This window comes from Lipophrys pholis (assembly GCF_963383615.2).
Source record: "Lipophrys pholis genome assembly, chromosome: 10".
Classification (NCBI taxonomy): domain Eukaryota; kingdom Metazoa; phylum Chordata; class Actinopteri; order Blenniiformes; family Blenniidae; genus Lipophrys; species Lipophrys pholis.
The window spans coordinates 8,930,195-8,956,850 of record NC_137640.1 but is presented as its reverse complement, the minus strand read 5'-3'; the positions used below and the strand labels follow the sequence as shown (position 1 = coordinate 8,956,850).

General features: G+C 42.7%; 2 protein-coding genes across 4 annotated transcripts in view; both read left to right on the top strand.

The window, feature by feature from the left end:
• The window catches only part of suco (SUN domain containing ossification factor), a 39,254-nt gene extending 21,719 nt beyond the window's left edge, over positions 1-17,535 (top strand). For 2 of the 3 annotated variants that reach the window (XM_080474310.1, XM_080474309.1), the window contains 18 exons: positions 995-1,106; positions 1,745-1,872; positions 2,127-2,194; positions 2,303-2,410; positions 2,692-2,797; positions 4,135-4,155; positions 4,886-4,941; positions 5,551-5,642; positions 6,505-6,570; positions 7,272-7,355; positions 8,914-8,998; positions 9,139-10,521; positions 10,692-10,779; positions 10,882-10,986; positions 11,828-11,982; positions 12,757-12,848; positions 13,882-13,937; positions 14,479-17,535. In XM_080474310.1, coding sequence (XP_080330436.1) covers positions 995-1,106; positions 1,745-1,872; positions 2,127-2,194; positions 2,303-2,410; positions 2,692-2,797; positions 4,135-4,155; positions 4,886-4,941; positions 5,551-5,642; positions 6,505-6,570; positions 7,272-7,355; positions 8,914-8,998; positions 9,139-10,521; positions 10,692-10,779; positions 10,882-10,986; positions 11,828-11,982; positions 12,757-12,848; positions 13,882-13,937; positions 14,479-15,084 — 3,411 coding nt within the window. In that variant the 3' untranslated portion in view covers positions 15,085-17,535. The remainder of the gene's footprint in view (positions 1-994; positions 1,107-1,744; positions 1,873-2,126; positions 2,195-2,302; positions 2,411-2,691; positions 2,798-4,134; positions 4,156-4,885; positions 4,942-5,550; positions 5,643-6,504; positions 6,571-7,271; positions 7,356-8,913; positions 8,999-9,138; positions 10,522-10,691; positions 10,780-10,881; positions 10,987-11,827; positions 11,983-12,756; positions 12,849-13,881; positions 13,938-14,478) is intronic. The other variant, XM_080474311.1, reaches the window with a different exon arrangement.
• Positions 17,536-19,853: 2,318 nt separating this feature from the next.
• Positions 19,854-26,404, top strand: mysm1 (Myb-like, SWIRM and MPN domains 1). Its single transcript, XM_080473997.1, has 17 exons — positions 19,854-19,939; positions 20,128-20,194; positions 20,541-20,693; positions 20,882-21,350; positions 21,472-21,667; positions 21,746-21,876; positions 21,974-22,065; positions 22,478-22,555; positions 22,649-22,734; positions 22,811-22,865; positions 23,252-23,302; positions 23,473-23,547; positions 23,654-23,842; positions 23,939-24,074; positions 24,964-25,069; positions 25,146-25,203; positions 25,314-26,404. Exons 1-17 carry the CDS (start codon positions 19,884-19,886, stop codon positions 25,590-25,592), a joined length of 2,277 nt encoding a protein of 758 aa, XP_080330123.1. The 5' UTR covers positions 19,854-19,883; the 3' UTR covers positions 25,593-26,404.
• Positions 26,405-26,656: the final 252 nt, after the last annotated feature.

Here is a 26,656-nt window from a genome sequence, read left to right as displayed (position 1 = left end):
CAATCAGAAAGAAAATATGCAACATAATGAATTATTTATTCAATGAAAAATGTTGGAATTAAATACGGGCCCGCAAAAGGTAGAGACATTCACATTCTGTAGTTGTGGGTCATAAAGGAAAATTTGACTGTTGAACTGGGGATGGAAAAAAACACTGAACAATGATGAGTTGAAATGCGTACATGGTTCAGGTGAGTTAATTGCCTGACATGTGATCCTGTACACACACACACACACACACACACGCACACAAAAACGTTCTGAAATGGCTGCTTTAGACAAACACTGACATTTTACCAGGATGAGAGCATAATGACTGGATAAAAGATGCTGTGGGTCATCAGCTCTGTTCATGTGTCCTGAAAAGAGAGCGGAACCGACAACTATGACTGCCTCGGTTGCCTGGAGCATTGTGAATATTCAATTTGCACATCTGTTTTTAAAGGGCATCCTTCAATTGTTTTAGACAATTGCTGACTAAACTTGCTTTCAATTGGCTTTTCATTGTTGAAGGTTAAAGAATAGATGGGTATCTAGGGGTCGGGGATAATGGGTAGTGTTTATTATCTGAAGATTGTGCTGATTTCTGATGATTAATCTGCATGCCGGGCTGCTGGAGTGTTTTCATAAGCGGCTGTCTGAGTCTGTGGATTGTTAGGATCAGACACGTTCTCATGAGGTCCAAAGGGGTGCTTATGTAAGCCATCAAAACATTACTCACAGCTCAATGCATCTCAATGCGTTAGCATCCAGCCACTCGCTGATGACCATGAACCGTAGATGGAAAACCCTTAATTGCTCCACACAAAATGCTTGTGTGTTATTAGACATGACATGCAATTTTCCCAGTGAGTCACTCACACCAATCAATGTTGTTAGTCATGTTCAGCCCAGCAATCTCCTAATTAATTGTCTTGCTTTTCTATCTGAATTTATAAATAAAGTGATTCTAGATGTGACTTCTGAGTGTGATACATATGTCTGTGTGTTTCAGGCAGGAGAAGCCAGCGTTGCCAGAGAGACTGACCCCTCAGTGCCCAGCAAAGAGGACATCCCCACCTTTGATGAGTGGAAGAAGCAAGTCATGGAGGTGGAAAAGGAGAAAAGTACGTGCATGCATTATTAAAACACATTTAGACACACACACGATTGCAAACGGAGACAGCATGTCCACGACTGAGTGCAAAGGCACGCGAGGCTCCGTTTTAGAGCCGCGTGCAAAGGCCCACAGAGCCCAACTCAAACGTGGCTTGATGATGTTAATGTGACTTTGTTACGCCAGCTCAGGCACAGTTTGCAGCCTTTTCTCTGCAAAGAAAAGAGGCCTCACATGTCAGTTTTAATATGCATCTCCTTTTTCTTTGCTCATGTTTCCTGTCGTTTTCGGGCATTGTCAGTGACGTCCTTCCTTGTGTTCTATTGCGTCTATCACCGCCTTCATCTCCCTCTCATGTCTCTGCAACTGTGCATGCCATGTGCAGTAGTCAGTGTGCGTGTCATTGTGTGTTGCATAATCTCCACAAGCTGCTCTCAGGCGACACTTTTTCAATGGCCGATAATAGAGGTGTCACATCACCACAATAAAACCATTCACATAGAGTAAAACCTAGCTGATAGTTTTCATTAACAAAGTAAGAAGAGATTGTGTTAGGCAAACAGGGTAATTTAGGAACATGGCATGCATCTTTAGACTTTTGACCACCCACATGTGAAATGACTTTAATGCAATGCTTCCTCTTTCCAGGTCAGTCTCTTCATACCTCAACGAATGCCAGTCCCCATTCGGTGAAGAAGGTCCAGAAAAACTTTAAGAATAACTACGCTTCTGTGGAGTGTGGTGCCAAGATACTTTCTGCCAATAATGAGGCCAAGGTGAAGCCACATTCCACTTAGTCTGCATCAACACACTGCACACACACTCTCATGATGGCATGATAACACAATATGCCATCAGATGGATGAAACTTGTGAAATGCCTAAACATAAAACTGTGCTTCCTATATTTGCTGAATGAGCAAATAAATAGTTAATTATCATAATATATAACGACATGAGCACATCAATTCAGTTTTAATTGGAACCTGATGATAACAATTGATGTTAATTCACTTTATTTTCCTTTTCAGAGCACTTCAGCTATTCTCATGGAGAATATGGACCTTTACATGCTAAATCCCTGCAGCAACAAAATCTGGTACTTGCGCCAACACATTACTTGCCGTGTTTTTGTCGGTAATGCGAATGCAAGACTTCTACAAGTTTATCTTTCTGTAAACTTCCCATTTTATTTATTTCCGTGCAGGTTTGTGATTGAGCTCTGTGAGCCAATTCAAGTGAAGCAGCTTGACATCGCGAACTTTGAGCTCTTCTCCTCTACACCTAAGGACTTTTTAGTTTCCATCAGTGACAGGTAAACCCTTTGTTGAGTAAGCATGTACACACTGAGTCTTTTAACGTTTCACATATTTCAGACCCTGAAGTCGGCCTTTTTTCACGGCGCAATGTAGAAAATGAAAATAAGGCCCTGTTTTAGTTGGAAGTTGGTTGCAAAGCCTATTTTCAGGCCAATAATTTGTGTGTGAGTGAAAGGAGGGAAATTGCCTTCAATCAGAAAAAGAATTCAACACAAATTCAGTGCAACACAAATTCCAATGCTGCTGCTGACTCTTTTTCTTTTTCTTTCTTTGGCAGATATCCAACAAACAAGTGGGTGAAGCTTGGTACTTTCCACGCCCGAGATGAGCGAATAGTCCAGAGCTTCCCTCTGGATGAACAGCTGTATGCTAAATATGTGAAGGTACTTCTGTTTTCTCACAGCCAGAGGGCTTTAAATTTCACATTGCTGAAAAACGTTTTGAGTCTATCATAGTAGTACATCACAGAATGTGACAGACACGCATTCAAAGACTTCAAGCTGTACTTCAAGCTCCTGAGGCTCTCTTATGATTCCATGTTGAAATGTCGATGTCATTAAGGCTTCCAGTAAACCTTCCCACGACTGAGTGAAGAGCACTAAATGTGAGGGTGTAACACACTTTCACTTTAAAACACTCAAGGGCAGACGCACATTTATACAGGGTGTTTTAGGACACTCGGGACATCACGTCATTATGTGGAGTTACCTAATGTATTTGTTTGCCTTCTGCTGAAATTTTTTTTTCTTTGAATCTAATTTAATTTTACACTGTTAGATATGTGATTTTTTTAAACTTTCTAGCTCAGTTTCCAATGTCATACAGCATCCGTTAAATAAAAAAATCCGTCAAACAACCCTAAATCTTGTGTTGTCTGACTTATGTTGTCTGAGATATTTGTAATTTTACCAGCGCCATGGTCATCTCTACATAAGTTCACATTCGTCCCCACACCCCAGTGTCTACAATCTGACTTTCACGTTTATCTTGTCACATAAATTCACACAATCTATTAATTGACAATCACATGCAGCCTCTCAGTAGCCCTCTAGTAGTTATTTGTGTGTTCCATTTTTAATAAACTATATGATTTGATCCTGTTTTGTAAATACAGTATTATACCACTGTTATGTTTTTATACAAAGTCTGTTGCTTTGTATCAAGTTGAGTACATGTGATTATGTTGGACTAAATTATTCCATGTTTTTTTTTTCTAAATGGTCCATCTCCTCACATTTTACTCACTAAATATTCAGTGTTGAAAAAGGTGATTAATGCTGGATATTTGCCTCCTTTCATGCGAGTGTGGGTGTCATTTGTAGGAGCTTACCATGATTCATGTGTGCTATTCTGAAACACTTGCTTGTCTTACATAAACACATTTTTTCACTGTTATCTACTTTGTTCGCCCTATGATTCAATGTGTTTCAGATTTCTTTCAATACACCTGTCCAAAGCTGGTTGCTCAGTTTGTCTGTCCCTCCGTCTCCCCCCGTGCGTCTGTCTAGCTGCTTATTAGAAACATCTTTGTATTATCTTGCCTGTGGAACGTCGCATACCTATATTCTTGTATATATCAGCAGAGCGTTTGTCTTGTGAGCGAGCTGAACTGTACGCAGTATCTTGATTTTCTTATAGCTTGAATCAGTCGTCACTGATTTCTTTTTCTTGTTTTATTTCTCTCTCATTCTGTCCGTCTTCTGTCTTCTTCTCGCATCAGATGTTCATCAAGTACATAAAGGTTAGAACTCTTCTCTCTACGTCAGAGGTTGTGATGGGCTTGAAAACACACTTTTAATGATCGTACACTGGAATGATTGGGTTGCACCATCGTTATTTCATGTGAATAAACGGTAAAGAAAAAGAACATGCACATAGATTGTAACAACAAAACTTGGTATTTCTATGTGTTTGGTGGATTGTGGGCTTATGGTAGGGCTGCACGATATTTTGTTAATTTATCACGGTGACTCTGTTTTCAATGCAAGTGTTGCAAAAAACCGACTAAGCTGCAATAGATATAAAGTTTCCATACACTATTTCAAGCTCTCCATGTACCCATACTTCATTAGATGAAGCTTTGCTGCCCGGGATTATGCTGACAACTGATTGCAGTGAGCTCAAATTTAAAAAGTTACATTTGAAAAAAGTTCAAAACACAGAAATTGAGTAAAGTATAGATTAGAAAAGCCACAAACGCAGCACAGTTGCATTTTGGTTAAAATTGGGTCCAAGAAGAGAGAAAGCACAAAGACATCAGTGTCTCATAATGATTGATTATTAAATTCTAACTGTTTATTCATCACAAAACATATTGCAATGGTACATTATTACATACTGCATGATTAACTCTTATCGCACAGCCCTCGTTTCTGGGTTTTGGGGTTAATGACATATGTTGGGGTATTTTTGGGGTTTGACCATGTGGCTTGTTGGTATTTTCAGTGTCACAGTTTCTATTTGTCCTGCAGGTTGAACTCCTCTCGCATTTCGGAGCCGAACACTTCTGTCCTCTTAGTCTCATCAGGTATGACGATATCTTGAATTTGGTTCAAGGCTTTGTATATGAATGGGATACATCTTGCTGTGTTCACGTGGTGGTTAGATAACTACCTGGTGCTGTATAACTACCGTGCCTGTTCTTGCTCAGTAATTCTACTGCAATGAATACTTTAATGTACTTGTAATATATTGCACAAATATGTCTATTTTCATTGTGCCACAGAACAGAAGTAATCTTTTTATATTTTGAGATGAGGATAATTTATTTTCTTTATTTCCATAAACACACATGCATCCACGTTTATCCTGAGGCGATATAAGCAAATGTTTTATTTTTTAGGCTTTTTTTTTTTTAATTAGGAAGTCAACACTATTACTGTTTGTAAAGAAAACTAATCAATGAATCTACAATTTAATTTATTTACCTTCAACTGTTTTATTACTTTCGAGTCCACAATTACAATCTCTGCTGTTTGCTCTTCCTCCCAACGTGACTTGATCTGCTCATGTCCCGGACTTCTTTCAACCTCACCAAGAGAATTCACTGCCTCCACTGTTTGATAGTTTCAACCTTTAGCCTGGTTTCTTTCAGTTTGTTTGATGATGTAACCCAGTATTTGTGTGTTTTGTGTAGGGTGTTTGGTACCAGCATGGTGGAGGAGTATGAGGAGATTGCAGACTCCCAGTACCCGTCTGAAAGACTAGAATACTTGGACGAAGACTTTGGTGAGACGTTTTTTCTTTGTTCACCCACTATGTATAAAATGCACATAATTTAAGCAACTAGCTGGATGAATGCATCTTCCAGTTATTCATTCAGCAAAACAATCCATAACATATTATGAAGAAACCACTTAGAAGAGTCTCAGACTCTGCGTGTTCACTCAGTAGGTTTCTAAAAATAAGAGTTAAGAGTTGCAACAACAAAGAGTTTGCATTCAGAAGGTGTGAAAGAGAGTACAGGCAGATTGGATGTAAACAATGCTTTATTTGTCATACATAAAACAAAATTACAGAAATGAGTTATTCTCTGCCTTTAACACCCTAAGGAGCAGTGGACAGCGCCAATTAATGCTCAGGGAGCAGAGAGCAGAGACGAGGGTCCGGAGTATCTTGTAATAAAAGGGACCCAGTGGGGTTGAAGGTGGTGATCTTAAAAGGGGTAGTAAGATCAGTTATGTTTTATGTGTTATAGACCGTGGACTTAATTAACTGACAGGAGGCTGAACTGGAGTTGGTAAAGGTTGTTTTTTTTAACTGGGTGTGAGCAGAGTGGACATAGAAAGATGACTTTAGAGGAACAGCTCATGTTGGACAGTCTGATGGGAAAGTGAGCGAGACGCGGGCGGAATGGTTTGGTCATGAAGGGATAATGGCTTTGGAAAGAAAAGTGAGACTCATCAAAGGAGGATGCAGATTATTCGTTCTTAGAGAGCAGGATATGTTAGACACAGGGCTTTGAAACAGGATCCGCTCTGGTCACTTCTATTGAGGAAATGCTGAACAAAGAATAAGAAGAAACAATGGTTTCAGGTGCGTTTGAGGAAGGTGGTTATTTTTATACTTTAAACTGTCTCCTTGTTTTCAGATTACCCACCTGGCTACCAACCATCAGAGGACAAGGCCTCAAAAAACCTGCTGGGTTCAGCAACCAGTACGTACACACTAACATACACACATGCTCATGAAGCTTTTCTTGACAGACTTGGATACCAGCAGAAATATATTCATTTTTCCTCTATTTTGATGTCACTGAAGAAGTCGCTGTACCTTGTCTAGTTGTTGGTTGATGCAGTCAATCAAACAGAACTAACTCCACAGGCTCAGTCAGACTCTTTCCAGTGGGTTGAAATTGTGTGTTTCCGCAGTATTTTAAGCCAGTTGGTGTCACATTTACACAGACTCCATGGTTTTTAGGGTTGCAGAAATTCTACTGCTTGAATTTTTTTTCCTCTAAACCACACAGTGGTGCCGTTATATGTCTCCTGATTTAGCAAAGTGAGGACGAGTGCAACCCCCTCAAACATGCTGTGTACACAAACAGACCTCTGGGCCTCTCACTTTAAATCCACGAAAAGCAGCGCTGGATTTTTTGTTTTCATCAGTTAAGCAGGCTTGGAAAACCAGATAGAAACGCCTTGAGAAAATGAAAAATAAGGTGGGGAAAAACAATTATGAAGCCGAGTAGCAGAAGCCGATCAAACAAACAAAACAGTGTCTGTGAAACACGTGAAAACAACGGACAGACGCTGTAGTAGATTTACCAGGAAAACGTTTTTGGCTTCAAGCTGTTTTCTTCCAGGAACATCACCTCTAACGATGAGAATGTGTCTTTTGTGTGTTTTTTCTCTGAAGATGCCATCTTGAATATGGTGAACAACATTGCTGCTAATGTGCTGGGAAGCAAACCTGGGCTGGAGAGGGGAGCAGAAGGAGGAGGTACAAGACTCTCAAACAAACTACTCTTTAGTTTTAATTTTTTTTATCCTCCACAGAGCCATGCCTCAGAACGCCAAGCTCGTATTCACCCACATATTAAAAGAATATTTAAAGGAATTTCAAAATATCTATTTTAATTCCAGTATATATTAAACTATGAAATTGTAAATGTTGTACTTCAGTTTTGTATCCTTTTGTCAGATTATTGCCATTAGAAAACTTGCATCTGCGATGGGTGAAGTAAACTTGTAAAAGTATTTCTGAGCTGGTGTTTTTCAAGCTCCCTACAAGATGGATGTCTTCAGGGATGTGTGGCAGATAATAATGAAGATGACTTCAGTCACTTATGACCTCGCTTCCGTCACTCTTAATACATTTTCTCTTTTGTTAGTTGATTGATGTCTCTTTTTTTTTTTTCTCTCTCTGAACAACCACTCCTTATCTCAGAGCAACATACAAGTACAACAGGTTTTTCCATACGTAGCAATCCATAGCTTACACACTTCAAAAGTTAGGTGAGAGTCTTTAACATGAGTCGCCCATTTTTTGGTGGAGACTCAAAATGTATTGTAGTAATATGAATACATTTCAGCCTGAAACAGGAGTAATAATACAGTCACAGATCCCAGATGTACTGACTTTATGTAAAAAAGCAGCATACATTTCCTCTTTTCCTGGACTCTGCTGTTACATATAGTGTGTGGTTGCCCTTTTCTCTATTTCTTCATCTTAAACCACCAGAACGCCCCCCCCCCCCCCCCCCCTACACACACACACACACACACATATTGTTTGGATTAACTGGCTCCAAAATTGGGTCACTTTTTTTCTTCTTTTTTTTTTTTAGTAAAGTGTGAGCATATGCAGTTTGAAAGTTCATATACGTATGTGCTGAGACAGCCAGATGTTTGTGTGCCTGTTGGCAGGGGGTCTCCAGCAGTGTTTGAGCAGGACTGTGGCGTTCTGTGTTTTACTTGTTGGCAGAGAAGTCTGCTCAATTCAGGCTGAGGGGGAGCTCTGACGGCAGGCCTGCTCTTAGGTCTGTTTACCACGGAGAGAGTTCTCACTCGGTGGAATTAAATTACGGGCAAAAAATGTTCAGACCTCAGATCATTCTCGTGCGTTTTTTAAGTCTGAACAATACTCTCTGCAGATGGCTGTATCTGCCAAACTTCCAAGAAGATCCTTTGAAAATGAATGTGATTATTTTCAAACAAGAGTCAGCTTTTTGTTAATTAATGCGTTTCTGTTAAATGTTACATGTCTTATAGTTCAGATGCAGTTTCCGCTCATTTGCTCAGAGCAAGAGCTAGATCAGTTCAAACTGGACCAAACTGGTTCACAGTATTTTCCTTTCTTTCTTTTTTTTTTTTTTTTTTCCCCTCCTCGTCAAACTTGGATCTGCACGGTACATTGCTTACCCTGAATCTGCTCTCTGTCTCCAGCAGCCTGCACAGGACAGACCAGGGCAAATAGCTTGACTTTTGAAGCCAAATGTAGCCTTAAACACTTATCTTGTGTTAATTGTTGTGCTATTTTTTCTCTCCCCACATCCTAGACAACACGACAGCAGAGGTGGACGTTAAAAAGTCAAACAAAGACATTACAGTTGAATCAGCTGAAGTCCCTCACGAACCCACGGGGTAAGACGAGACAAAAGCCAATCAACAACGAATAAGAAGTTTAACAAGAGTTTAGGCTGTTTTTGTGATTCTTAATTTCTAGATTTTAACAATAGATCAAACATTTAACGATGTATTCATGAATTTTTCCACATCTTCAGGCTGGAACCTGCAAAACCAGAACTGCCAGCCGTTGAGGAGGACTTAAATGCTCCCAGTGACACTTCCGTATCTTCCCCCTCATCATCCGACGGTCCTGAGGACAGGCAGATTGTCACTCTGGTGGAGGAGGAGGAAGATGAAGAGCCCAGACAGTCAACTGTCACTTTGATGGAGGAGGAGGCTGAGGAGGAGGAAGAGAAGAGAGACAAGGAGACGAGGAAAGAGGCAGACAGGAATCAGCGGGAGAGCCAGGCGTACTGTCCATTCTCCACTCTCTCGTCCCTGTCGCTGTCCTGCATGGCCACGCTGCCCGAGCTGCTTCATCGCTGGTGCTCCGCCAGGCTGGCCAAAGAGCGACTGCGCAGCCTCAGGAAGAGGCACCTGAGCTCTCAGACACGGACTCAACCTGTTGTCAACACCCTTGTCATTGATCACACACCCTCACTGAGCCAGGTTCGAGTCAAAACTACTCTTCAAGAGGGTCTTCCTCTTACGGAAAAAGCTCCCGAGCCCGAGGCTGCTGTTAAGAGCCAAAGTGAGGGCAAACCTGTTTTTGAGGCACACACTACTGACACAGATCTCAGCACACACACACCCGATGCACACACTCCAGAACTTGGCATCAACCTCGAGCCGAGTAGAATCTCCAACATCCCCTCTCACAGCTTCTCGGACGTCCACAGCTCGCTGTCGAGGCCTACCCCCACCCATGAGGAGAAGCTCTTACCTCCAGTAAAAGACGCAGCCCTGGACCCTGTCCCCACTCCACCCCTCCAACCTGCCTCCATCCCCGAGACGCAGCAGGCAAGCAGTGCCACCTCTGCCCTTTCTGTAAGCTCCCCCTCACAGTCTCTGTCCTCCGAGATGGCCATCGTCAGCGTTGTGGTTTCTGCTGTCAAGGACCAACCTGTGCAGCCTCTTCCCACCGCATCACGGCCTGAAGACCTGATCTCGCCTCCCACTGAGCTGCCAGCAGCTCCCCCCCCAGCTGACACTCTCACAGATGCAGCGAAGTCAGGTACGGACAGTGGGGACACCCACAGACGAAATGTCCTGGATTCTCAGGTGCCTGGAGAGCAGGGGGACTCTCTTCTGCAGACGGGAGAGTCCCAACGGGTGGAGGACCCAGTGGAAGATGAGTTCTTAGGCGCTAATGGGAACGGCAACATCCACCGGACAGCCACAGATTTCTATGCAGAGCTGCAAAACGGAGGAGATTATAACGTTGGAGGCGGGAATGGGAACGGCGTGTTATCGAACGGTGGAGCTGTTCACGGATCCAGCCAGAAGGAGAGCGTGTTCATGAGGCTGAACAACAGAATCAAAGCTCTGGAGATGAACATGAGTCTGTCCAGCAGATACTTGGAGGAGCTCAGCCAGAGGTGAAGTCACAAAACACGATGAACATAAAATATTTCTATATTTATCTATATTTATATTATCATAAAACGAAATGTAGCTCTACCTGTTTTCTGACAATGATCACATGATTAGATTATTTTGGACCAGTTTATTTCAAGCTAATACATAATGTTGCTTCTGTGATCTCCAGGTATCGTAAACAGATGGAGGAGATGCAGAGAGCATTTAATAAGACCATCATCAAGCTGCAAAACACCTCCCGCATTGCTGAAGAGCAGGTCACTTTGCAAATACTTCATGGATGCACAAATAATCCATGCATGGACATTAGAATTGTTGTGTTCATGAAACTGACAGTTTTTGTTTTTTTTACCGAACAGGACCTGAAACAGACCGATTCTATCCACATGCTGCAGAGCCAACTAGAAAATGTCACTAAACTGATGCTCAATCTCACCGTCACTGTCAGCCAGCTGCAGAGAGAGGTAATACGCATTTTAGATACATAATACTTAGTTCTTCATTCATTTCTATACAGCACATGAGTTAAGAGAGTTCACACGGTATTGTGTGACCAAGCCATATGGCTTGTACAGCAGCAAAGTATTTATTGGAAGTAGGTGTTTGAAAGACTGCTAAATGAAGATATGATCTATAATTTTTCTCCTATTTTGCATAGTGATATCATCATCATACTGGAAAAAGGGAAAGTGCAGCACAGCTGTGAAGTTGAATAAACTAGATTTTAACTGCAATAGTATCCAAAAACTACAGGTCTGATATATACACACAACATAGAATCTCTAGTTAATTTGGAGTTGAATTAAACATTTTGTGAAGTAATTTATTTGTAGTTTTTGAAACCAAGACCGTTTTAAGAGAAAGTAAGATGTTATTACATTGAGTGTTACAAGGAAAGCACGTATGCAAATGACCCTTGGAGATTCCGGCACTGATATGCAGGAATCTAGATCGTCCGTCTTTTACAGCACTTTAACCAACAGGCTGGAATCAATCCCAACTCAGGAGGATGGGTCACAAGTCCATCACCGAACAAGCAAACACACAGTCTCACACATTCACAAATACAGGCAACTAACGGAGAACATGCAAGCTGCACAGAGAAATGTCCACAAGGAATCTTCGTCCAACACATCACCCAGAAGTGCAGGCAGTGGCTAGAGTTTGGCATGAGAAAGTCCAGATACGTTGTAGATGCTACTGAGGGCGAACTAGAAAAACCAATACGATGTGAAACATCATACCTGGGAAAGGTATTTGTCTGTTTCAATACATTAAATAAGGTTTGATGTTTTTTCTCCGCAGGTCTCCGACCGGCAGAGCTACCTGGTAGTCTCTCTGGTCTTGTGTCTCTCTCTGGGGCTCCTGTTGTGTCTGCAGTGCTGCCGCGGCTCATCTCCCAGCCCCAGTACCAACACTACTGCCCTGCCCAAGAGCAACCACTACCCGAGCCCCAAGAGGTTTGTTACACACACACACACACACACACACACACACACACACACACACACACACACACACACACACACACACACACACACACACACACACACACACCATGCACGCTCTTTTGTCTCATCGCTTTCCTTAAACATAACAACTACCTAACCCAGCCCCTAAATCTGGCATTGAGCTCACCCTGATTGAAATCAGATCATTAAAATCACATCTAAACCATCAAAAACATGCAAACCTCTACCTTATGGAGAATTTTGGGCCCATAAGGTCGGTCATACCCCAGTGAAGTTCCATCTCGTGCAGTTTACAACTCTGAAAAGTGATTGAAACAAAAAACACACACGTTCCATATTCATACCATCGGTTAACATTGCACTGACTTTAGAGAACTCTGATCATAATGTTAAGCTTTTCTTCCCTAAAAATGTATATTTAACCTAATAATGTCATTTTTGTTTGATTATTTTTAATGCGGGCTCAATTTCTCACGCCAAACAAAGGCCAAACTTTGATATTGTAAGAGTATTTAACATATTCAGATCCCTGGTAGTCAATGCCTGTCCACACATAAATAAATCAGAGATTTTATTTCTAAAGCCTTTTGGATCAGGATCAATGAGTGGTGCTCTAGTCCAGTTTTAAAATTCTTCTCTGATCATCTTCTCTGCTGTCCATCCAACACGTCATCATCCCCATCCTTCCACTTATACTATAACAAGCTGAACGAGCTGCAATGTGAACAACCGTTCCTCAAGGTTTCCTTTTCTCCTCGCTAGATGCTTCTCTTCCTATGACGATATGAGCCTGAAACGCAGGGTGACCTGCCCACTTGTTCGCTCCAAGTCGTTCCATCTGTCCTCCACAGAAGGTGAGAGCTCTTCGCTGTAACTGGGATGTGCACACTGCACAATTCTCTCTTCAAACATACCTCCTTTGTTTTTTCCTCTCACCTTTTCTCCTCCCTGTGACACTGAAACATCAGTAAAGCAGGGAGTCGCTCTGCAGTCGCAAAGTCCTGCAACCGTCATATAATCGTGACTCTTTCAGGCTTTGCCGCTTTAGAACAGTGCTCCTCTTGCAATATAAATGTCTACCTCCAAACACTACCCACTCATTCTTTTTCATTCTCGCTCTCTAAACCTTCGCTGTGTCATCTCACATGTGTTGCCAGCCTGTTTGTCGGTGCCTGAAGCAACACACACCCACAGGGAGAGGCTGGCACAAGCAAGAAAAGAATCAAGTCTGATTCATGAAACCTGAAACTCCCCCTGCTGTTCATTATCCCTCTCTCGTGTGTGTGTGTGTGTGTGTGTGTGTGTGTGTGTGTGTGTGTGTGTGTGTGTGTGTGTGTGTGTGTGTGTGTGTGTGTGTGTGTGTGTGTGTGTGTGTGTGTGTGTGTGTGTGTGTGTGTGTGTGTGTGTGTGTGTGTGTGTGTGTGTGTGTGTGTGTGTGTGTGTGTGTGTGTGTGTGTGTGTGTGTGTGTGTGTGTGTGTGTGTGTGTGTGTGTGTGTGTGTGTGTGTGTGTGTGTGTGTGTGTGTGTGTGTGTGTGTGTGTGTGTGTGTGTGTGTGTGTGTGTGTGTGTGCCCTTGAGGGCCTGTCATTGCCAGCTTGTGTCCATATGCAGGCTGAAGGAGTGTATTATTAGAGCACAATGCTTCGCTGGCTCATGGTAGACATTTGCAAGTAGTAATTGGTAATGACGTGCTTTTTCTGTGACAAGAAGTTAGTTTTAGTCAAATTACTTGTTTTTATTATCTGATAATAGACTGTGATCACTGCAATTTTTCCAATTTCTGTATTGCATAAAGAAACTACTTGCAAGGTCACTTCATGCTTGTGACATGTATGTTTTCCTGTTTCCCATTCCACCATTAACCTGGCCCCTCTCTCCCCTCCCCAGTAGGTCCAGATGACTTGTACATTGTAGAACCTCTAAGGTTTTCTCCAGAGAAAAAGGTACAGTGTCTGTTGGCTGAGTTATGGCCGCCTTACCAGTGACTTGCTGTGTGATTTTTTTTATTTTTTTTTAGTTTCGGTCAGTGTGTGCAGTGAATTTGTTACGGCAGGGAATGATCTCTTCGTCAGACACCGATTTCTGAGCTCAGTGGTGTAATCGAGTTGAACTCATCACGAAATATCCTTTAACCACTTCTTTGCTGAAACTGTGTGCACCAGTAAATCACCACTTCATTCACCTTCACCAGATGATTGTTTGAGGTGAATGAAGCGTGGCGAACCGTGCCTCTAATTCGCTGTACAGCACGTTTGTTTCTGCTGTGAACAGTTTGTTTTTATCGGTGATTTGAGTTATTTTACGTCGTCTTGTTCCTATACTCCATCATTCCCTGTTAAGCCTTCCTGCCCTTCTCTGACCAGTTTGTGTAGCATCAGTATCTAGCACAAAAGTGGTTAATACGGCATCATATTACTAAATGGATCTCATGTTTTTGAACGTTTCAAAGTGCATTTACACCTTTGTTTTGTTTTCTTTCTGTAGAAAAAACGTTGCAAAGCAAAGTCACTGGACAAGGTTGAGACTCTGAAGGCTTTCGCTCCCTCTGCCCTCCTCACAAATGAAGATCCCAAATGTAACGGCTTCCAGCCATGCCTCCCTGCGCCGCCACCACCGCCCCAACTCTTGTCTCTTCTACCCCCTCCACCTCCTCTTCCTCTCCCACCGCCCCCTCCTCCTCTTCCGCCTACTGCTGTACCACTTCCTCCACCTCCATCAACAGAGGAAGTGTCCTCGTTGCCCAGGTGCCCCGCTAAGGAGCTGTCGCCACCAGAGACCACCAGTTCCAGCTCGTCCACCCATTCCGATGAGTCGTACACAAGCCGCCTCCCCCCTCCCTCTCCCATCTTCCCGTCGGCCGGCATGTGCAATGGCCACGGCCTCTCCTTCCCCCTCGGCCAGCCGCCTACTAAGTCTCGTCAGGAGAAGCGCTCCGTAAAGCGGCGGAAGTCTCGGCAGACGGAGTTGCACTTCCCCCACATGCCACCGGGGGGCGTCAGCTCCCTGCCCAGCCTGCAGCAGCTTATGAAGGGAAACAAGGAGATGAGCGTCGGGACCATAGGGGTGACGGCTGTCACCGGACATGTCTGAATACACACACACACACACACTGTACTGTAGCATACTTGAGTGGGAGAAACGGTCATTATCACAACCCAAAGAACTACATTTCCCATGAGCACCCAGGCGCACCGTGGAACTGAATTGGGTACAGCAGCAGTAGCTTGACATCATGAAATCCTCATCCACTCACGTCAAAGACCTGTTTACAGTTATGTGCCTTTCTATCAGTTGTAGACCTTTTGATTCTAAAAAGCGTGACATGTGAAAGGATTGCTGGTGTGCACAGAGAGACTCTCTGTGGTGGGGAGAGGACCAGCAACACGATTCAAAACCATCATGACGGTTTTATTTCCTCCTGGATAAGCACATTGTCCCATGACGGATCGAGCACCGGTGACTTTCTTCTCCTCCCACTCAGAGCCCAGCGTGGAGACGGCCTGACCTCAACTCTGCAATTATTCAACAAGTATTAGGATGCTCTGTGGGATGACGTGTGGGAGAGCTGTGGAGCGTGACAAACTGCTTTCTTATCCTCGTTTTCTTCTGGAGCGACTGCAGGTGTTTGTACGGGACCAGAGTGTTTAACTTTCACTGTGCAATGTCCCAGATTTTCTCCTTCCTCTTCTTCTTCTTCTTCTTCTTCTGTCTCTGTCAGTCAGTTCCAAACCAGTTTGTCAGAGCTGAATGAAGAAAATAATTTTGCATGGTGTGAAAGAGCCCACGTGTGTCCCAGTTTAATTTCCTACCCTTGGAATACAAATACAGAAGCTGCCGTCTGTCGACCCTCACAGGAAATCCTTTAACTTATTCTGTTTGAAACTGTGCTCCCACTGTTGGAACTGTGATGAAGCCACACTTGGTTCTGTTCCCGTCACATTTCACCACACCTCTGCTGATATTCCTCGTCGGATCGATCTTAATTATTTTCGCTGCCGGGTCAGAAACAACCCTTTCACTATGAAGGGCACAACGAGTAGCAGATCTGAATGTTTACACTTCTATAACACACAAAAAGCTACCGAGGCCCTGCAGACTGCTCAGACCGGTTTTATTTATCTATTTATTTATTTAAGTGAACAGAGATTCTTTTTTTTTTTTTTTAAATCTAGCCACTGGTTTGTCAGTCCTGCAGCGTCACTGTAGTTTATTCCTGCATGAATGTGTGTGACCTATTAATATTACACAACGGTACTGACACACAAACGTCACAGCGGAGGGTTCAAACGCATCATTTTACTCTTCTTTAACGTTCGATGTCACTTCATAACGGCTTCAATTTGCTTTGGCCTGAAGTGTGAAATATGTATGACAGCAGCCTCATTTTTATAACCAAGACAAAGAACATTTCTGTTGGCTGTCGTCCCACGGCCGCTCCTGTGCGTGTCTCGTGCTGCTGGGTTAGATGGAGACGACGGGAACGGGCTGGGCTGTTCAGTTACTGTGCTCGTTTCCACGTCCTTATTAGATGAGCTTACTGAGTTGGTTGAATGTTTTTCCTGCAGTAACATGAGTTCACACACTGCAGGTGTATGAAGTAGTGAAAGAGGGGAGTGTTTGTAGTTTATGTAGTTTATTCTTTTTTTTGTGCGCCCCCGCCCCCGATGCATGCAGTTTCGGAGCGGCTCCGGGCTGCTGGTTTTGTGCACGTGTCGACAGAGACAGAACCTCTTTCCTTCTTTTCCCTCGTGATCTCGTCATTCTCCCGCCAGCATTCGCAGAGCGTCTCTCCACCTGTTGTTGTCCAGCAGACTGACCGCTCCCCACCCGCACCCCGCTGCACGACCTTCTCGGTGGAGAAGCCTCAATATGCCTGCTTTTATTAACCACTCTTGTCACGTCCCCGTCAGAAGCTCGAGAAGCTTTCTGCTTAACTGCTTCTGTGCGTCCTCTCTGTTACACCCTACGTTTTTAGTCATTGCTTTTATTCATTCATTCACCTTGTGTTTGCTCCGCCTCAAAGGACGACGGTGGTGAGGATGAAATGAACTGTTGCTGAATAAAAGGGAACGCAGCATAAATGGATCTGATTCGGAACACTATTAATGTGATTATATATGTTTCACAAGCTGAGCAAATCTTTTTTTTTTTGTTGTTTTTTTTAACTCGTTTTGGATGTGTGTGATGTTTGTGTGTCCACTTGTATGTGTGTGACATTTTGGTCTACTCCTCGTGTGTGTGTGTGTGCGTGCATGTGTGTTATGATCAAGACTACTTGGGATCTGCTTCTCCCCGTCATAACACAGCAAGAGAAGGAGTAGCTCAGTGTGCACTTTGTATCACTCCTCATGCCTTTTTTTTTTCTACCTTATATGTCAAGTTGCTATCTTCTCTCTTCTTCCTTCTCTCTCTTTCTTTCTCTCTGTCAGTCCTCTGAGGAGCTGCACAGTGTTCTCAAACAGGAGTGAGTTACTACAAAAAGATGTAGTGCCATTAGAAACTGTGAATTCTTTTTAAATAAAATACTTTTCCTTGTCTTTCACTTTGCCTTTGTTTCTTATTGTGTGTGCGGCTGTATGATCAGCCTCCGCCTGGATACTGTCGTGAGATTCTGAAACCTCAGTTTGGTTTGTTCCTGAGGTGAAGAAGTAAAAATCAGCAGTTGGTCATCAATTGGAACCCAAAAGAATTATTGAAAGACGGATTTTTGAAAGAATTGCAGAAAAAAAGAAATGCATTTGTCCGACTCAGGGTTTGAGCTAATCCCAGCTCAGAATGGTTAAAGCTGGTGTACATCCTGGACACAATCACACAACATTAACACCTATGGGCAATTTTAGAGTCGCCAATTAACCACAAATGCAGGTTTTTGGACCGTGGGAAGAAACGTGATGGAGAGAATATGCAAAGCACACAGAGATACCCCATTGGAGTCCAAAGATACTACTGGGAGACAAAAATACAAACTGTGCATTTTTTGCAAATTTGAAAAGTGACACAGTCAGGTGTGAACAAGTAGGGCCAAAGAACAGACAACAACACATAGTGAAGTGCATGAATTATATGTTCTATCTATATGAGTGGAGAAGGGAAAAAGTGACCAGGCACTATCGGTAGTGTAACCGTGGAGTGAACTGTGGGGGCCTAGCTGAGAAAAGCAAGTGAAACTGTACAAACTGCAGCTATTAGCAATGTGAAGGCTGCAAAGACTGACGCAGCTGTTTCCTCCTCCTCCTCCTCACAGTGCTGGAGACAATCCCAGCAGATCTTCATGGAACACTCCCTTCAAAGGGCAAACGCTCACGTTCACACGCGCAGGCGATCTCGTGTCAGCGGGCGGCTTCAGATAAATGGTTTGGGACTGGGGGGAAACTGGAACGCCGGAGAAAAGCCACCAACTGCAGGGATGACATGCAAACTCCGTCTGGTTCTAGACCAGATTCAAACCATCGTCTCTGCTCATGGTGACCACGGCCTCACCGTGCAGCACATGAAGTATACTCCTCCGTTACAATGGGTTCTCAGAGTAACAGTTTCATCAGGTGAAGGTTCGTTCATTATTCACCAAGCACATAAAAACTTGTCGTTTTAATAAGTAACTCAAAACCTTTATTTGGACTGGGTTTCCTTTAGGAATTGAATATGTTGGTATTTTCACTATCTTTTTTTTGTTGCTGTTTATATGTCTTTACCTTTTCATCGTTTCTCTGATGGTTTTGTTGATTTTATAATCTGAGCACATTTTCCCTGTGGGTCACTTTGAGTTGTATTTTATGCATTTATATGGTAAATACATAAAGTCATTATATTATAATTTTCACACATATTCATAGAAAAACTAAATAATTCATTGAAAACACAGTCAAAGGCAGAAAATACAAGTTTGCAGTTTTTATTTATTTCCACCCCTCCAAAGTTGTGCATCTCTTGTTAAAAATACAAATAATTTTGTCTCTAGGAAGTTTTTATTTTATTTGTTCTCTTCTAACCTTATATACTTTATACTATAATAAATTAAGCTGGAAAATCTTTTTATATGACTGTGAACTTTTCATTATTACCCCTGTTGTGCTTTGTGTGGCAGGGGAGCGCCCTCTAGTGGTTTTTGTTTTCATCTAGCCTTAACAAAATAACCCTAACAGTTCTTTTTCCTCCTATCTCATTTTAATTGGATCACTAAAGTAGTAGCCAAACAAATATCCTAGTTTACAAAAGATTTTGTGTACACATTAGAAGCAGTGCTGCTCTAAAGTCTGCTCCCTCTGCTTGTGAGCATGGAGAGCCGTCTACGAGGCAACCTCTTTGAGGTTATATCCCTCAAAAAGCTCCGGTCAGTTTAACTACATGCCTAAGATTTCCCTAAATCGAATGAAAACTGAACAATTTCATGACTTTATAAACCCGGAGACCTCAACAGAATGTAATAAAAATGGTATGATTGGGGTGAAAGAGGGATATTTCAAAACCAATATAAACTATTTACTACCCAAAAGTAACTATTGCGCAAAGTAGTTATTGAATGTGAGTATTTAAAAAAAACAAAACATAGATTTTTTTTTTTTTTTTTGAAGTGATATATTAGACCATTATTGACAATAGATTTTCTGTTCTCTTTCCTGCTATGAAAACACTGCATACAATTATGGGATTATTGCAACATTTGAAGTAGTAACAGCCACCACTTTGGCCCAGTATTCAGCAAAAAATAGAATAATCACAGTAAGGGGAAAGGTGAGGGGTCATGAGGTGAAATTCTTCCAATATGAGGCAGTAAAGCTACACCACACTAAAGCTGCAGCACTGTGTACCTCCGGCCACAGGGAGGCGCTGTGAGCGCGTCTGAGGGCTGCGCCACTTATTCTCTGCGGTGTTTACCTTCATCCAGAAACATGGAGGAAGAGGTGGATGTTGACATCGAGGGAGACGACTGTGATGGTGCTGTAAGGTGAGCGCGATGCTTCTTTGTGGTCAGTTTGTGTCTCTCGGTGTGCACGCTGCTATATCAGACCCCTGGAGGCCGTTTTAGAACCCTGGAGTGTGTTAATCCGGCTGTGGCTCACTGCCCCGTGGTCACATGGAGGGACCGTGCCTACTGGTTATTTGTTCCACTGAGGGTTTGTTTTGGTGTTGTAGCAGAAAGATGGACACGGAAAGGCTGGTGCAGGAGCAATTCGAGCAGCAGAGCGGCTCCTGGATCCTGGTATGATCCTGCATCTTCTTCATATGTCTCAGGCAGACCTGGGTTAAGTAGTAGTATGTGCATGTAAAAGGAAAAAATGGTTAAAAATCAAATTCACAGAATTTACACATGAAATGCACACTACACAATATAAAGATTCATTGTTCAAATAATGTGTAGAGGTAAAAATATTTTATAATAACCAAAATATATAGGGAAGGAAGAGAGTGTTCATGAATATATATAAATATTGTTATTGCCATGCTCTCTTTGTCAGTGGGGATTTTTGTGTTGGATATTAAATCATTTTATTCATTAAAAAAAACAATGTTTTAACTCAGCAATTTGTGTTTGGTTTTTTTTCCAGCCCTGGGAGCTCGACAGCTCAATCAGTGCTGAGAACAGAGAGGTGATAGAAAGCATGCTGCTGGAGGAACAGTATCTTCTGACTGACGTTCACACAGATACCTGCATACCTGCCAGGCTACAGGAGGAAGCACTGCCCCCATCCGTGACACAGGTATGGCAGCCTTCAAAGTTCAGAGGTCCAGCTGGCAGACTCAGGCACTGTGTCCTGTGTTGGATCATAAACCTTAATGTTTCTTTCATTACTTTTTCTTGAAGTGACCCCGATCATACTAAAACTGTCTATTGCAATCGGTAAACTCAAGGATGGAGCGTGAGGTGGTGATGATGTAATATTTTCAGGAATCCACTTTGACCACCACAATCCACAACAAGACACTTTCTGACGAAGAGGAGGTGGACATCATTGAAACACCGAGTGATGTGGAAGAGGGGGAAGAGGCTAACTCTCAGTTTGGGGCCGTTCTCACCATCAATGAGCCAAAGAAGAAGACAAAGACTCAAAGCCCCGCGGAAGAAGACGCGGTGGGTCTGAATGGAGCAGAAAGCATCGATAAGACAAAGTTCCAGCCCAGCCACAACTCTGTCCCCTTCCAAAGTCTTCAACCCTCATCCTCCATAGCTTTCTCAGAGGAAGGTGTTATTAAGGAGGAAGATGAAGTCAACAAGACAGAATTTGACTTTATGGAAAGCCCCGAGACACGATTTCAGACAGAGTCAAAAGAAAGAACTGGAGACGAGTATCAGAGCTCAAACAACAAGATTTCAGGACAAGCTGACCAGCTGGAAGATTTCTGCACCCCAGGGACAGGTAATCCACTGCCACTCTCATTTATTTATCTGCCTGTCTTTCTTTCCACTTTTTAATTGATACAAACATTTTCCTCTTAGATTCTGTTGACAAGACTGAATTAGTCTGATTTCTCAATCAGAGAAACGCCACGATCAGGATGAGGAGGAAAGAGACGATGAAGAGAATGAACTGAGAGCGCCTGAGCAGGAAGTGGAGGTGGAAATGGAGACCATCACAGAGGATGAGAAACAAGCCATCCCTGAGTTCTTTGAAGGACGATCTTCCAAAACCCCCGAGAGATATATGAAGATTAGAAACTATATCGTGGATCAGTGGTAAAACATTGCATGTTTGGAAGCTTTTCTCACTAAAACTTTCGAGAAGAAATATTCATTGTGGTCTTTGTGTTCCAGGATAAAGAGAAAACCCAAGTACCTCAACAAGACATCCGTACGGCCGGGTCTGAAAAACTGTGGTGACGTCAACTGCATCGGGAAAATCCACACCTACCTTGAGCTCATTGGGGCTATTAACTTCGGCTGTGGTAATTCCTCTGAGGCTCTTTTAAAATTTACTTCCTGTCTCTTTTTCTTGAATTTGTACTTCGTTGCAATGCTGCCGCAATAATTTACTCCTTGCAGAGCAAGCTGTGTACAACCGCCCAAAGTTGGCGGATGGCTCCAAGCAGAAGGAGAGCAAAGATGTTTTTGAGGCGTATCAGCTGCAGAGCTCGGTAAGGACTCTGGCTCAGTCACCAAGTTTACATGCATGAACCACTTATTAGTATTATTATACAGTTAATAAATAGGTAGAAATACAGATAATTCCGTTGTGAAGTACTTATGCATGATATTGTAAACAGGTGTCAGAAGTAGTGTTTAAAAGCCTGATGGCAGAAGGAGAAAAAAAAAAGTGTTGTTTTTCATGGGCGGAGGAAGTCCTGCCTTCCTGAAGGCATCAGAGATAAACATTTCAGTCATAATTAACTTATTCATCAATTGGAATTCAATGAAGCCTTCAATCCAGTGTATTGACAAGAAGAAGCAGTTGTCAGACGTCATCACTGACCCCACACACACACACACCCAGAAGTATCAGAGATGCGAGCTTTGTCCCACTGCGAGCTAACTGACGATCGATTGCAGCGTGCCAGGAAGAGGCGTGTGCGGGATGGCTGGGGAAACTGGTGTGACGCTAAAGACTTGGAGGGACAGACGTTTGAGGTTTGGGCAACATTTCACCTGCACACCCACACGGGCGGTGGTTCAGTGGATGTTTGTGTGGATTCACGGTGGTGATTTCTACTTTTCCATCAGCACCTCAGCCCTGAGGAAATGGCTCTCCGGAGGGAGGAGATGATGAAGAATCAGCCTAAGCCTAACAAGATGTCCAGATACCAAGGGTAAGCACGATGGATGGACGGTCTGCGCAGCAGAAGTAACACACAGCGGTACTGAGAGTCTCGCTCTGTCCACCAGGTCAGTCGATCCCTTCCAGCTGATTCCCTGCAGGACCTTTGAAGTGGATGTGCCTGTAAGTAATCGTCTGTCCTGTCTTTGGTCAGAATAGCTTCATGGTGTTCAAGGAGACGAGACATTGTTAGATCGCACGAAACACCGCAAATACTGTAACTGTAACTTTGTGTTCAGTTAATACTTAAGCAGAATAGATGATGTAACCTTTCTTGATAATTACAAATCCATGAATCTTATGGATCGCGGGCTGATTTTCCAACTTTCAGCCTTCCAAGTCAGCGGGATTCAAACCAGTGATCTTCTTTAGGCACAAGCTTGCTTCCTTAACCTGCATTTCCACCGGCTTCTTTGACTTCCGAGTAGCACTAAATCCAACCGTAGCAAAAATACTTTTCATGCTTCATAAATGAGTTCTTAGTAGCTCCTTCTTGCTGTTTTTCCCAGGAACCGTTTCAGGTTGTTGTTTGTGCCGAGACTCTTCTCATCATGGACATGGTATGTCACTGATTCTCACTGTGGTCCCAAGCAGCTGAGCTATAAACCGACCAATTAATTTTCCGCTTTACAATTCAACTAATGTTCTATTATTCATCACATGTTCACAAAGAGGACTTTTTTTTATTTTTTTTATCTTGTTTCCCTGTGATCTGTGATCTTGCCTCCAGCATGCCCACGTGTCTCAGGTTGAAGTCATTGGCCTGCTTGGTGGAACTTTCAGTGAGGACAAAAATGTCCTCAAGGTGGGTATAAAATCAGAAGTAAGATTGTGGACACGTTAAGATAAATGTTTTCTTCCTGAAATATTTCTAAAACTGCATTTAAGTGGCGGGCGCTTCTGTTTTTTAGGTCTGTGCTGCAGAGCCATGTAACAGTGTGAGCACGGGTCTGCAGTGCGAGATGGACCCGGTGTCTCAGACGCAGGCCTGCGACATGTTGGCTTCCCTGGGCTTCAGTGTTGTGGGCTGGTACCACTCACATCCCTCCTTCCACCCCAACCCATCTGTACGGGACATCAACACGCAGGACCAGTTTCAGGTAAAACCTGAGCAACATGAGGAAGTGTGACGAACACTCACACAGGGCAGATTATATGAACCTGGAATCTGATTTCCGGTGCATTCACTGTTCCAGAGTTATTTCTCACGCGGTGGAGCGCCGTTCATTGGAATGATCGTGAGCCCGTATGACCGAGCCAACTCGTCCCCGCACTCGCAAACTACCTGCTTGTTTGTAAAAGAAAACGAGGAGCCTTCAGCACCCCTGAAGAGTAGGTCCAACACACATGCACGCACAAACACGTTCATACTTACTTACCGGGAGCATTCAATTGGTAGATATTTATTTCCTGTTGACTTTCACCAACACTTACCTTAGTCTCACTTTTTTTAAAATAGCTATGCCATCTTTTCAAAATGTTCTTCATGGGGACTTACTTTTTCTGAAAACAAAAAAAAAATATGAAAAGCAAGACTTCTTTTAAAATATAAAAAGGATAAGAGCTTTTCTCATTCCAATGGAAATGTGCAGAGTAAAATTAAAAACAGAAGATCAGTACTTGGTTGGTCTTTGCCTTCCTAACAACATTCATTTACTTTCCAACATCTCTAAAATTAACCACGGAATACCCGTAGACACATACTCTGAGGGTGAATTTGTAAAAACACACACAGGATTAAGGACACAGAAATCATGCCTCTATAGAAGCAACAGACTTTTCCCAACTTGAGCCTGAAGAGAAACGTTGCTGCAGAGAAGATTTCACGTATTGATTTGTACAGTACTAAAAGCTCTTATCCCTCAAATACATGAGAAAAGCTGTGGGGGACCCACATTTTAGTGCAAATCTAGACGTTGCATATGTCGCTGACATAATGCTATCGACAGCCTGTAATCCTAACAGTCACCACTCTGGGCCAAAGAATAACTCTCGCCTTCTGCAATCACAATTTAAAATTAGCCAGAGCTCGAAGTTTGGTTCCTTCAACATAAGTGTGGACCCCATGAATATATTGTGCTCCCAAAAAGACACACACCGATGTGACTCAAACAGTTTACATCACGGAGCTTTGCAGTCAAGCTGACAGCGTCGGTCACTGTTTTCTGTACGCAGTAGCGCAGTTTATCCTCTGACTGAATCTGTCTGCATTCATCTCCAGAAATGCCCTACAGATTCAACTTCCTGTCATCGCAAGACATCCCAGACTGGGAACAGACGATGAGAAGGGCACAGTGGATCATCCACAAATACGCTAAAGCACCCAGGTGAGTGGGACACAAGGCTCTCCTCGTCCTTTCGGTGATGCGTCTAAACTGTTTGTTTTCTCCTCTGGTTGGTCAGGAGTGTGCAAATGAACAAATTGTTTCGTCAAGACTCCCATCTCACCTGTTTGGAGAAGGTTGGTGCGGTTCCACTTTGAGTATCTTTTTTTCTGATGCCTTTGTTAAGTCTTTCACTTCTCCTGTAATTTGGTTGTAATCTTCTCTTCAATTGACCTCCTTCCTCTAGATGCTCTCGTCGCTGAGAAGATACATGAAACCACTCCCCGAACAAGAGGGAGACCTCTTCCTCGCACAGATTCAGATCCTTTTTCAGACGGACTTTATTTCCAACCAGCAATCTTCAAACCAGGAAGAGGATGATTCTCTAAAGACTTCTTCGAAGCCAGTGGACTTGGATGACCTCAGTCTAGATGGGGCGATCAGCCAGGAGGAAGAGGAGGAGGAAGAGACCAAGACAGTGTTACATCTCGGTTCAGTGCTGCCGAAAGAACACAAATTACTTTGAGAAGCCGTGTAGCTTGACTCTACTGGGACTTGCGGTGCATCCAGAAAGTATTCGCAGAGCTCCACTTTTTACACATTGTTTTGGGTTATTCAAAAATAGATTTTATTTTTTCCCCAAAAAAGTGTTCATGGAATACCACATAAGGACATTGTGACTTTTTAAGTTACAAAGAAATCCAAGTAGATCAAAAATTTTCATAAATTTTGGTATAAGGCTGTAACATAAAAAAAATATGGAAACATGCTGTGAATAGTATCCGGGTGCATTGTATGCTCTGATATTTTATATTTGGTTTAGGCTTTTGTAAAAAAAAAAAGAAAAGAAAAGAATATTTTTTACATTTAACCGTTTTGCTTTATTCAACAGCTTACAGCCTCACCATCAAATATGTTTGGTGCTTCATACGCTGTAAATAAAAACACAAAGCTGATACATCTGTCCATTTGGAATATGATACCAGAGTATTTTTCTGAAAAGTTGGGACAGGACGAGGGCACCGCTGTGACTGGTTGTTTTTCTTTTAACAACAATGTTGGACTATTTAGGAACTGTTACAGACTGTTCTATTTCTTTTTTTTTAAAGTGAAACAATTCTCAGATTATTCTCGACATAGGGCTAACAGTTGAAGTAATAGTCATATTTCACTTCATATCACACAAGATGTAGAGACTGAAAGCAGTAACTGAGTATGTGTGGGTTTGCCTTTGTAAAATTACTGTAAAAGATGCTGTCTATATCACATCCTCTGTAGCTCTGAAACCCCTTCATGATTAAAGCCTTCACAGTGCAGGTCATCTCTGCCATAAGCACCAACACACTTTACTTACAGAGAATCTATTTGCAACTGTGCTGATGACAGAATCCAGCATAATGAGTCAATCAGCTCATTGTGGACGAGGCCCAGGACAGGTCGCCAGTCCATCACAGGACAAACAGAGACAGACAATCACACAAACACTGGCACATTCACACTTTGGCATTTTAGGGTCAATTAACTTAACATGCATGTTTTTGGACATGAGACTGGAGAACACCCATGCACAAAGAGAACATGCAAACTCTA

Coding starts and splice junctions, on each gene's coding strand:
- mysm1 (XM_080473997.1), top strand. CDS start 19,884: ATGGAGGAAGAGGTGGATGTTGACATCGAGGGAGACGACTGTGATGGT. Junction 21,877..21,973: donor GGCTATTAACTTCGGCTGTG/GTAATTCCTCTG, acceptor TACTCCTTGCAG/AGCAAGCTGTGTACAACCGC. Junction 25,204..25,313: donor ATCTCACCTGTTTGGAGAAG/GTTGGTGCGGTT, acceptor TCCTTCCTCTAG/ATGCTCTCGTCGCTGAGAAG.